The 12816-nt window shown below is 44.5% G+C and overlaps 1 protein-coding gene across 1 annotated transcript; it reads left to right on the top strand.

Annotated features, from left to right (window-relative positions):
• The first annotated feature begins 1393 nt into the window (after positions 1-1393).
• On the top strand, positions 1394-4956 carry tlnrd1 (talin rod domain containing 1). Its single transcript, XM_062549443.1, has one exon. It carries the CDS (start codon positions 3259-3261, stop codon positions 4321-4323), a length of 1065 nt encoding a protein of 354 aa, XP_062405427.1. The 5' UTR covers positions 1394-3258; the 3' UTR covers positions 4324-4956.
• The last annotated feature ends 7860 nt before the right edge of the window (positions 4957-12816 follow it).

Below are 12816 nucleotides of genomic sequence, written 5' to 3'. Positions count from 1 at the left end.
GTCTTGACCACCTAAAGTCAAGAAGTCAACATCCAAGTCAGAGACTGCATTTGTTGTTTGTACACTTTTATAATTTCATCACAACTACAAGAATACATGCCTGTGACTTTGACTTTGATTTTCTGTGTTTGCATTTCATGTTTATGTCCATATTGATCCAATTTGACCACTTCACCATGTAATTTCTACTAGCCCACTCAATTGTAGTACTGTAGGCTAAAACCGGCCCTACTCCTAACACATAGTATTGCTTAATTGCATGCATACAAATATGTTTAACCATCTGGAATTGTCCTGATTAACCAAGCAGATGGACATGCACTTTTGCTTTTGCCAGAGAAGGAGAGAGAAAGAGAGAGAGAGAGAGAGAGAGAGAGAGAGGGAGAGAGAGAGAGAAGTCAGCAATCAGTGACATAGAGATGATGACAACCAGTCACCATTACATTTCTGTCCATCTGAGTCTTACTTCAATGAGAGGCCTCCTCCCCTTCCTGCCTCTGTTCGAGTTGAGTGTTAGAAGTGAGAGGCTCATTCAACAGAATCTAAGCAGTTTCCTCTCAGGACACTCCACCCAATGGCACAGTGCCCTGTGCAGCTGTAGGACTGACTAGGCAGAACTTTGTAGCCGCAGTGAGTACAAACTGCCGGTTCAAGACCCCCATGTTTAACTCGGCTAACCAAATAGCCTAGTTTAACACTTTTGTAACAGCACATTATTAACTCTAAAAAATAAGATACAATAATATAAAAATAAATCCCTGACCTTCCAAAATAAGTAAACATAAGAAAACATTCCAGGTCAGTAGTGTGCTGTGCCTATGCCTGAGACTAATCTGAGATAAGGAGAGCAAATCCTTCCTTACTTTATTGGCAGCGGCTATTCCTTAGCTTAGATTCCCTTTTTTTCATTTGATTTCCACTCTAGGAAATAAAAAGGACACATAAAAAAACATGGGCTGCATGAAATAGACCAGCCTTCACCTTTCTAAATGGTTTCTGTCTCGAGTGATCTTTTATCAAATGTGTCACCAGGGACAGCAAATAGGCTAATGTATTTTTTTTAGTTACATTTTTTTCTTCTTCTTCTTTTTTTGTGCCAAAGTCTAAATGGCCCAACCAAGCTCTCCATGTCATTCCAGGCTATCCTTTTATCAGAAACTTTAAACAATACATATCATATAAATGTCATGCATAACGTATAACGAGGCTTATAGAGATGAACCGTTTCTCCCAAGCAACAGTTAAAACAGACCCAAGAGAGAGCATAACCCAAGAGAGAGCATAATTGCAAATCTAGGCTACACACTGTCAACAAACTCCAGTCTGCTGTATTTGGCTACTGTTTGAATACGTCGTGACGTGAGGGGACGTGAAACGTAAGTTAATCTTGAACTGTCGTTACGGCAAAGGCGCCGTTCTCTAGAAGTAGAGAACAGCTGTGTGTTTCATTGACTGAGACAGTAGAGTTAGACAAGTCAGATAATCGCTTGAAAACGGTGGTAAAACGCTATTCAAACTGTTGTCCATGGTCACTGTGGCTGAAAAATGCTTGAGGTCAGACAGGGAAATTGAAGGCGGGCATTCTGTCCTTTTGGGAGCGGCTGCACGGGTGTAACTTTGCCTCTACACCGGTAGTCGAATGCGTCCCACGTCGGGGCCTCTGGAAGGGATGGATTGTGGCAGATGGATCATTCAGCGCTTGAACGAGGATATTAACAACTGAAACAACTTTCTCCTGTGTGAAAGAAACGCGGGCGGGAGTGACTTGCTGTTTTCCTGTTTTCGGATATAATATTCTCGTGGTCACATGAACTCAAATACACAGCTGAAACTTGCTAACTGGCTATATTTTCGAGGAAGCTAACGTAGCTAGTATGCTATCCCCTTGCCTTTGGTAGTTAGCTGCAATCAACCAGCGCAAATGCGGCCACACCCTCTACTGCTTCCTGATACTGGAGATGTAGCGGGAGACTAAAGCACACTTTGTAAGCAGGAATAACAACCACTTCTTCTGAATGAAGTTCTGAAGTAAACAGCAAGTGTTAAAGTTGTGGACTACTTTCATGAAACTACCATTTCAGTCGACAGGATACGACATCGAGATGAATATCAAAACCGAAACCCGACACCATCTATGCCGGACAAGACTTTGCCCCGCTTTCTGCTAAGAGGGCATATTCACAATAGATATGCACATGGAATTCAGTTTGCAGAAAGAACTCGTCTATATCACGGGATCTTGTATGAGAAAGAAAAGGTTGAAAGTGGAGGGACGCACGGCCCCGTGGCCCCTCGCTCGTTTTGAATCTTATTTTGCTTCATTGATGAAATGATGGTGCAGGAAAAGCAGAATGATCCCGAAGAGGTCAATCGGAACTGGTCACGGAGCGCAGGCATGCGTCTGCCGCACTGTTACAATAGGGTGGCCAAAGTCGGTGGGTACAGTTTAGATCATAGTTCGGTGCATCTACATCCTGCTACCGTAACGCAACGAGGATACCACAATTCATTTTTGTTTGATTCAATTTAAGAAAGGACATGATATATTATTTAAATTGGCATTTGTTGAGTCAAGAAAAACGTGAATATTACCCATTTTCGTCAGGAGGAAGAAAAAACATCTTTTGAATCTCTAGTCAACCTGCACTTTGTTTTTAAGGCACTGCAGTCAACATTCTGGGTTTTGTTCATTTGATATGCTATGGACCAAGATAGCTAATGGAAACCTATGAAAACGTCACTTCTACAAATATCAGGGGCAAAATACAAATTCATGTGTTGTGATATAACAGTGATGGAATCATGTAATGTGCAAGATTGAAACGATAGTTTGACACTGAGAAACTCAGCATGTATCATTGAAGGGATTTTTGTTCTTTGATTGACTATTTTTTCCCTCTTATTTGTTGAATATTACTCATACATAGAAATGTACGAATACTCTATAGAGTATTGCCAATCCCACATCAGCAGTGCCGAGACATGAAATAAAATTTTGTGTCTCGTTGGAAAGGTTCCTGCAAATGTTTACCACAAAGTTTCAATGTCCTGTTCTCTTTCAAAGTTGTCAGTGGATTTTAATGTTTTGAAGGACATCAAGGAAGACTTCTTGGCCAGTTTCAATATTTGTAAAGAAGGTGCAGATATATCTTTTACTTAAGAAGATGTCTTAATTTACACGTGTTCACTATGGCTTGTACAGCATAATCTATTTTTGTATCAGTCGGCAATCCAGACTATTAGCTCAACCATCCTACTATGGCAAGTAGTGGCTCGGGGAAGTCAGTTTGTGAGGTTTCTACCAGCATTTTGAGTGGGAGCTTGCAGCAAAGGAAAAAACTGTCTTCCATCTGTGATGCGTGCAAGAGCAAAATGCAGTTGGTGGCAGACCTGCTTCTGCTCTCCAGCGAGACGAGGCCTGTCATGAGCTCGGAAGGGGTGTCCGTGGCGGAGACCTTCGAGAAGTGCAGGGACACCGTGATCGCCCGGACCAAGGAGTTGTCCATCCTCACCCACGACATCCAGAGCCAGCTCAACATGGGCAAGTTTGTGGAAGTTGGGGACCGGCTCGTGGAGATGGGCGACCTGGTGGTCTCTCTGACTGAGTGCTCAGCTCATGCCGCTTACCTGGCTGCCACGGAGACCCCCGGCTCCCAGCTGGCCGTGCCGGGCCTGGTGGACCGGTACAAGGTGACGCGGTGTCGGCACGAAGTCGAGCAGAGCTGCGGCGTGCTCCGCGTCACCAGCCTCTCGGACCTGACGCCCCAGGTGCTCCTCGAGGTGTCCCAGAACATCTCGCGAAACCTCAGGACCCTCTCGGACGTGTCCACCCAGGCCAGTGAAAAGTCCAAGGACAAGTTTGCCAAGGAGCAGTTCCGAGCGAGCGTGAAATGCATCAGCACCAGCGCTCAGGCCCTGCTCGCTTGCGTGAAGGAGGTGAAGACCTCGCCGAGCGAACTGACACGGAACCGCTGCGTCCTTTTCTGCGGGCCGCTGGTGCAGTCTGTGCACGCGCTGGTGGGCTTTGCCACTGAGCCCCAATTTTTGGGCAAAGCAGCCGTCATCAGCCCCGAGGGGAAGGGCGTGCAGACGGCCGTCCTCGGAGGGGCCATGAGCGTGGTCTCCGCCTGCGTCCTCCTGACCCAAGGCCTCAGGGATATCTCGCAGCATCCCGAGAGCAGCACCAAGATGCCGGACTACCGGGAGCGCCTGCGGAATTCGGCGTGTGCCGTGTCGGACGGGTGCACACTGCTCTCTCAGGCACTAAGGGATCGATCGTCGCCCAGAACTCTACCGCCAGTCAACTCCCACTCTGTGAATTAAATCCCCCCTTCACTTTGCAATTGATTCAGTTCTACCCATTAATTGACATACCAAAGAAACTCATGATTGTCCAGGATGAGTGAATGTGTTTCTTTATTTTTCTTCTTTGTCTTCAACTTGGTATGCCTGTCAGTGAGGTGAGCAGAGTTCAACAGCCAAGTTTGAAAGATGTAAAGAAACAAAGTGTAAGTCACAGGTTTTTTTGTCACGCTGGATGTGATTTAAAGCCTTCACTAAAACTGACCATTAACTCATTTCTAATCCACACTCACCCTTGGCTTCATATTGCCAAAAGACAGAAAAAAAGCATCCCAGTCAATTTAAAAGCAGATTAAAAAAAAAAAGTTTACCTCAGTTTTCAGCTATATGAAAACGACAGACAAAATGATGGATGTAGCTTCACTTGTCTGACCAATGACATGGTGATCTGTAGAAGTACATGAGTGTAGTGAGTGAGCGTGGGAAGAGTGTTCATACTTGTGTGAATTTTTAAAAATGGGTTCAAGCTGCTGTGAGTGTGTGCCATAGGTTTTACACTATTATTTACCAGACTTACAATGGTATTGTAATGTGTTTTTGAACATGCATGTACTGGAGTATTTATTTCATCTATTAAAATGTTGTTTTTTCTCATGTATGTCCCTTCTGGCCTGCTCCTTGCGATCGGAAAAGGGTTTTCGTTATTGAATCAGACAGTGAAGCTGTTATTAACCACCGACCGTTTGTAATGAACCAGATGTCCGACATTGCATCGCTGAGGGATGTTAATGTGAATGTATTTTACGATTCACTGACTATGGCATGATCACATTCACAGTTGAGTGCAGCTGAATGTTTTCAGGGTATTACAGAGGATTTTTTAATGTCTCCAGTGGGTGATGTTTTTTCATTCCGTGTTTATTTTGTAGGGTCACGTCTAAAATATGTGTACCAATGCCTATGCCTTGTAGGTGTAGAAACCCAAGGTTTTAAGGAATGCGCATACTAATGTGGAAATGGATTGATATTGTTATAGACAATGTAATAACAGAACTGACAAGTAGTCTTGATGATTATTGGTTAAACACATTACGGCTTGATTTGGCTTGAAGTTTTCTTTAAGTCTTGAGTTGACTTCACTGTTTAAACTTGATCGTATATAGGTGTGGTGTCTCAGTGTAAAGGCATTCCAAGCAGTCAGGTTTTCTCACCGTTGAACCTAAACATGTCTTAAAAGTCTACTGGTACAAAACGGATGAACGAAAATAATAAGTGTGTTTAATGTAATTTGATTATATAACAAAAGGAAAACATCAAATGCCCAGGAATGTTTTCTTAACCTATGTGTCATGCAAAAAAACGTCTGCCTTTGAATATCCCTCCGATACAACCTAAGCAGGACTAGACCCCGATCTGTTCCATTTGTTATCACAAGGTATGATAAGCCTCCAGCACCCTCCGAATCCAAGCCTGTGCTCTTTTGATGTCTGGTTCCAGGCCTCTCTTGCAGCCCCCCACACATGGAAAAGCATAGCTACCATGTAAAGAGACCTAACCCACATACTTCCCAGTAAAAATACCAGCATACGATGCCTTATGAGAATAATGCTCAGAAAATGGAACGGGTTGGGTTGGATTACACAGAGCACGCTGGTTCCCCTTTCATTCTGTTCAAGCTGTGCAGGTCAAAATCTTAAGGCTGTGTACAATTTCACGAGAAAATTTTATTATGTTGGCATAATGTATTTTACATTAACAGAAAATATCTTGGGGATAGAGAAGAGTTCTTAAACTGACCGTACATTTACTATACAAAGTAGGACTAACTGTTTGATTTTGGGTGTGAAAGTTGCTGCTTGGTTCAAGGGGTATTCCTAATGACAATGGATTCTTTTGTTCTCTTGGTTTTTTGAATGGCAAACTCCTAAACAGTTAGTTCACAACAGGAAACCAATAGTCCTTGCTATCAGGAGACACTTCCTTCTAAGCGCAAACTGTTGGAGTAATAATTTCAAGCAAGGTTTCGCCCATTTCCTGCTAGAGAAAGGAAGTTTTGCCTATCCCAATCCCAGAGAGCTACTAGTTAACATCTGTGTTCTGAGGTAAAGTTTTGTCTAAATGAGTATGAGCCTTTTTTCCCAGGCAAGCCTTGAGCCAATATCCTGTTTCAACGCTGTGTTGTCTTTGTAAACACGTCATACTCACAGCTAGTGAGATAGAACAGCCCTATCAGGAATGACAAAGTAACATCAAAGCTAAGCAGAGGTATGGGCGGCTAGCGAGCTCAAAAATATTTAAATTCAAAACATTTTTCCTGGGTGAAATGCCTCCCCTGCGTGAACAAAATATATGTCCACACCTATTCATCTGTTGTTTTTATCAGAGGTACTCAATTGTATGCGTCTAAAAAGTATGCCAGTACCACCTCAGTAAAGATGAGTTTTCTCTGTGAGGAGCTAGATCACTGATCCTTGTAAACCAAGTGACACTTGCTAGTTGTAATAGGACACTACAACAGTAAATAGGATGATACTATATCCATTATTCATAGGTCCGTTGGATCCAGTGACAGCGATTTCCATGAAGTAGTCGCTGAGCAACCGCTCAGTGCTCACAAGACAGGTTGGTTGAATAATTCTCATAGAATAGTGAGTGCCCATGCAATCTAACCTGGGCAAAGTTGAACATCAGGCAATTTATAGAGATTTGCTGAAGACAACAGGTACACAGAGTATATCAGTTGCCCTCACTACATGTCTTTAGTGTCTATAGTCTTGTGTGCTTAGACTCTTGTTATTGTCAGGGCAAATACTGTATATGTTTGTGGAGTAGATAAAATAGAGTCTGTGTTTTTGTCATGTTCAGATAAGATAACAGGAGAGCCCGACTCACACGGAGAGCAAATATACTGCACCCTTAGGCTACTGTGGGATGGCTCCCAGAATATGATCAGTGAGATGGAGAGACGGCTGCCCCTTGAATGCCCTCCTCGCAGCTTCTCCCTGATTTTGGCCGAGGGGAGAAAATGTCGGTCTGTGCGTGAGATATGACACCCAAAGCCTGTCAAAACATTCTTCCATTCTGTCTGTATAGACCCACCCAGGTTTCTATCTATATGTACTGCCATAAGTCTATGTAAATCAGTACAGGGAGTGAGTGATGGAGGGAAGGCCGGGCAAATGCTGGACACATGTTGAAGACTGAGGTAATTCAGGCTGACAGTGGATATATTTTCATACGAGACGTCATGAGCAACTGATGCTATTGTTAAAAGTATCAATATCAATTATAAGAGCGCTGAACAACACGAACATAGCTTTTGATCCCAACATCTGTTACATTGCTTGAGTAGAGTGAGACCACTTGATTAAACTTGTGCCGAGGGAATTGACGAGAAATCAGAGACGGAGACTCCAGAACATATTTGATACACCCACCCATGTTTTCTGGGTTCTCGGTGCTAATAATAGGACCAGCAGCATGTGTTCCTCTCCACACCTCTGTCTTTGGAACCGGCCTCCCCACTCCACGTTCTGGACCGCAGTTATTACCCAAGAACATTCTGGCACAGGCCTGGACAGTGGCCTCTTTGTGTGGCTCCCACCCACAATCAGCAGCGGCTGTGTGTTTGGCGGAACGACGCACAAGGCCTTTTCCCACCCTTCCCTGCGCACTGCACTCTGTACGCTCCCCCCCGGCCGGGGTGACCCCACCTAGCCCGCCATTGTCTCGTGGCCCGCAGAGGAACCGCGGGGTTAAGTAGGACAGTGCGTCAGCCTTGGAACTGCTCGGCTGTTTTTAAAATAAATGACACAGGAAGAGCGCAACCACCTGTGGAGCTGACCGTTTCCGAAAATCCCAGGATTCCTTTAAAAAAAAATTCCGGATCGTCGACGAGCGGGGCATGGGAACAAAGAGATTTCCCATCAGTGCTCGCAAGAACGCTCACTCTCTCGCTGCCCAAATTAGGGATGGTCCGAGTGGAGGTGTCCTTTTTCTACCCCTTTGTCCCACAGCCAATCTGCTTAAGTGCATGTGGGGAAATTGGAGAGCTGAGTATGCAATGTAAGACTATAACCTCCTGCTGGCAACATGATCTGATTGCCTCCAAATGTATACGACTCCTTCAGACAGCAAGAGGCTTCACATTCTCTCATCAAGACATCTGCTGTCAGGGGAATCCAGTTGGCCCGGGACATCTATCATAATAACTGTATATGAGGGATGAAAACATAAAAGAAACATCCGGTGGGCTCTTAAATGTCTTTAATGTTGTGGCTTTTCTGTGGCGTAGACACAGACGAGAAGCGACTCACATGCAACTAACCATAGTCAAATATTCACCCCCGCACCTCCCGCCCATAATCACAATTTTTATTAAACAAATTCAAACAAGTTGGACAGCAGACTTAGTAAACTGTTTCTTCAAAAACCACCGGCGTTTACACTGCAAAACCCACTCGCTATAACAGTTTACTCAGCTTCCTCAGACGGCTTGGTCACAGTGGTATGTGGCACAGATGTGTCAGGGTAAAACATGTTACACAATGATTAAGAATGGAATTTCAAAATGGGCAAGCACTCTCACAGCTTCATAAAGTACATCTTTCTGCCCTGACAGTGACAGAAACATAAGCAAAAAACCCTCCCATAGCAAGGATGACCATTTTTTTTCTGACTGCAATTGCAGGATCACAGCAAGCAATGACCGCAACAGGGTCAGTCCCCGTCAAGCTGACACAGGAAAAGAGCATTAACATGGGAGTGAATTGTCCAGATCCGCGTTTGCTTGGTGTACCTCCCCGTCGTGTTGGAGGCTAATGTGAACCAGCAGTAGGTCTCTCTGAGGGGAGCATTCTCTGGCTGTGATGTCATTCTTCCCAGTTAAGACCAAGCCCTCCATTTTTTTGTTTCACAAATAATATAAACAAGCAAACAAACAAAGTGTGGCTCTCTTCCCTTGAATGACGAGCTGCTAAACAAGTGAGTGATAATGAACATGAAAAAAGAACGAGGGATGCTGCCCACCAACCCCCCCTCCCCCCCACCCCTCTGCCCTGCCTTTCTCCAAATTGTCAACAAGTAGCAGGCAGTCCGAGCACACTCCGAGGAGACCTTCTGCTGCTGGTCGGATTCCAGGAGAGCTGTACTCACAGACGTGCACAGAAGTGTGATATTTCACAGATTCACAGCTCATTGTTTAGAACCGAGATAAATAGGCCCCATGACTGAACAGCGCACTGTAGCGCCAAGACATCTCCTCAGACGTTTGGTCTGGGTATATTGAGAGAGAAACCTGGAGGCACAACTCACTCTTTATTCACTGATCACACAATGTTCATTTCAAAAGTGTGACTCTGAGAAGCTGAAGGACTCCTCGCGTGTAGATGGTATAGCTTCTCTCTGCGTTCACCCTTGACTCTGTCAGGGAGGAACCGGTGGCAGAGGGTGTTATTGTTTAAAAATATTACATGCAGTGAACAGACTGCTGGAAGTGGGAGGGCACTTGTCGACTGAGGGGGTGTTTCATGAGCAGGCCAGTTGGAGTGCACAGCCTTCCTTTTGGCCTGTGTACAGGGGATGTTGTGCCCCCCACCCCCTCCCCTCCTCTTCTCTTTCTCTCTCGGTAAGGTGTGGCCCATTTCCTCAACAGACACACAGAGCTGAGCCAGTCTCTCCCATATCCTGCCTCTACTGAGCATGCTCCTCAAGAACTCAGTCAGAACAGAAGATAGCACCTTTCCATGTGGCCCACCCCCCATTCTCTCTCTCTCTCTCTCTCTCATTCTTTCTTTCTTTCTTTCTCCCTTTGGCTCTCCTGCTCTCGCTGTTGCCATATGGCTGAATTGTTTCAATGAACAGGGATTCTAAAACTTTTTGCAGAATGAGATCATTAGACAGGCACTTAGACGCCAGGCAAAATGACCCATTATCCCCTTGCGTTGAGGGGTGAAGCGCAGGACACCATTTCTCTTGGAGATATTCGACTTTTGCAATGATTTTGTGAATGTGGCTGCAAAGACTTACAGTGATGATTTACTCCTTCAAGTCTCAGTTCCTTTCTGTTTCATTGTTCTCCGCCAGTGTTTTGGACCGAGACGGGTGGTGCGCTCTCCTCTGCCAGAGTTCTGTTTCTGTCTCTTCGGGTCAAAGGGAAAGTAATGCGTCTGAACTCCCAACACAGCGATGAGAGATAGAGAGCCACCTGTTGGTGATCTACTGAACACATCAATCATTAGTCATTTGGAACAAACAAGTGTTCTTAATGAGTTCTTCATGATGAATATTGTTTACTGCACATCAAAGTATTTCTGAATGTGGAATTATGTATTACCTGTACACAGCAGATTACGACTGAGAGTAAAAATATGGGATTCAGGCTCTGCCTTCTGTCTGATTGCTTTTGCCAGCCATTGACAAGACCTTTAGGGGGGAAAGAGGCTGTTGTTTGCACCAGGTATAACACCGCAGTGATCAAGCTAAATTGAACCTAAAGCTCTCCAGAAAAAAAGCCCTGGAGTCAATACCATTTTTATTGCTGCTTTCTTTGGATGGCTTTTGCATCCACACACTGTAAAGCTATGTGTTTATGCCTTTCCTGGTCTTTCAGAGCTTTTGCACTCTAGATAGAGTCTTTATTGTATATAAAGGATATTCTTTATGGCCAGTTGCATTCATTCTTTGGTGTCTATTTGGAGAGCGAAGGGTTAAATGCAACATAGGCTTCAGAAGCAACAAAGGCCTCAGACATGAATTTACATTAAATAACTTGTGTGTCTACAAATTTCTTGTCGTCATTGGATTTTGAGTTGGGTTGTTGGAGGTCACCACCACTAGAGGGAGACATACCCTTACTTTACTAATGTCAAAGTAAAAATACTTGCTCTTGACTGAATTTCACATTTCTGTGAATCATTCTTTTATAATATGATAAATTGACATGTAAGATACCCCAATAAAAACAAACCCCAAAATAACAAATGTGACTAAAAGACAGGTGACTTAAAACAATAGTAAAAAATTATATTTGGATTCTGTTCCGATCTTGGCAATACTTTCACTTTCCTGGAATGTACTGTATATATAATACAAATGTGATCCATTATCCTGAAGCGTTTGGCTCTGTTTGTGAGGGAAATCTGTGTGTGTGTGTGTCTTCTGATGAAGAAAGGACCTCTTTCTTGGGAGGACTGGAGTGGTTGAGAGGTTGTTTCAAGAGGAGAATGTTCAGGCCATGGTGTAGAAGGTACAGATAACGACCCCATGACTATCGAATGGCACCAGCCAATAGGGGTTTCAAAAGGCTTCATGAGAGGTTCAAAGTGGGTTCAAAACTATGCAAAATAGTGTGTGTGTGTGTGTGTGTGAGTGTGTGTGTGTGTGTGTGTGTGTGTGTGTGTGCGTGTGTCTCTCTCTCTCTCTCTGTGTATGTGTTTGTGTGTTGTGTATTCATGTGCACTGGATATGTGTATGCATATCCACATGTGCATGTGGGTGTGTTGGGGGAGGTGGTTGGGTTGGGTGGGTGGTTTGCATGTGCAGCGGCGGTGGTGGTGGTGGCGGCGGCCTCAATCCAGCCTCTGTGCTGTCTCTGTTGGTTTAGGAGATCCCTGTCTGGCCACTGATTCATGCACAGCAGCAGCGGCAGCGTTAGCAGCGAGCGAGTGAGCGAGCGCCCACACAGGCTCACAGTGAAGACAGGGAGCAGCGGAGACACACGGAGTGCTCCACTGAGGAGCTCTCTGTGGCCTGCAGAGGCCTCGATTAATCAGGGGGGGGGAAATCCACCAGCAGCCCCCTTTAATCCCCTGGCCTGTGGCTGGGGGAGCCTGCATCCACTCGGACCACATAAATAAACAGCCACGGGGCCCGGGGGCCTGGCCAGAGCAACACTGGGTCTGTTCATCCTCTCAGAGGGACCACTTATACGGCAGCATGGGGGGGTGGAGGGGTGGCTGCTAGTTGATGCAGTCAGCCATAGAAGAGACTTTCAGTCGAGGGAAAGAGGCTACTATGCTTGTAGAATGCAAAGGTGTCCTTCCTTATATTTAGAACACTTTCAATTACACGTACAGAAACAGCATTCCAAAAATAGGCTGTACGTCGTCTATAAGATGGATGTTGATGTCTCAAGTTTCACAGGTATACACTGTCATGTTAAAAAATACTGTGAGAGTTTTTCAGTTTGTTTTTGTGAAACTGATACGTTTTCCCAGCTCTTAAGCTGAGACGGTTTCTATGCAGAACCTTTTAGGGATTTTTCTTCCTAACTTACAATGTATCAGTGCAAATAACGTATTAATAATGATAATAATAATAATTTCTACAAGGAAGTCTACTTTAGAGAGTTTGTAATGCATTTTTAGGGCAACAACTAGTGAGAAATCTATCAAGCAGACACAATCGCTTGAGTGGTAGAAATGACAGGTACTTTTACTGGTCCTTCACATTCCTATCTACTTATTAAATATCACAGAACTATAGCAAAAAAAAATCCATAATTTTATTCTAAAG

This window comes from Sardina pilchardus, chromosome 11, assembly GCF_963854185.1.
Source record: "Sardina pilchardus chromosome 11, fSarPil1.1, whole genome shotgun sequence".
In the NCBI taxonomy this organism is placed as follows: Eukaryota; Metazoa; Chordata; class Actinopteri; order Clupeiformes; family Clupeidae; genus Sardina; species Sardina pilchardus.
Note: the sequence above shows the minus strand (reverse complement) of the source record. Positions and strands in the feature narration are given on the sequence as shown.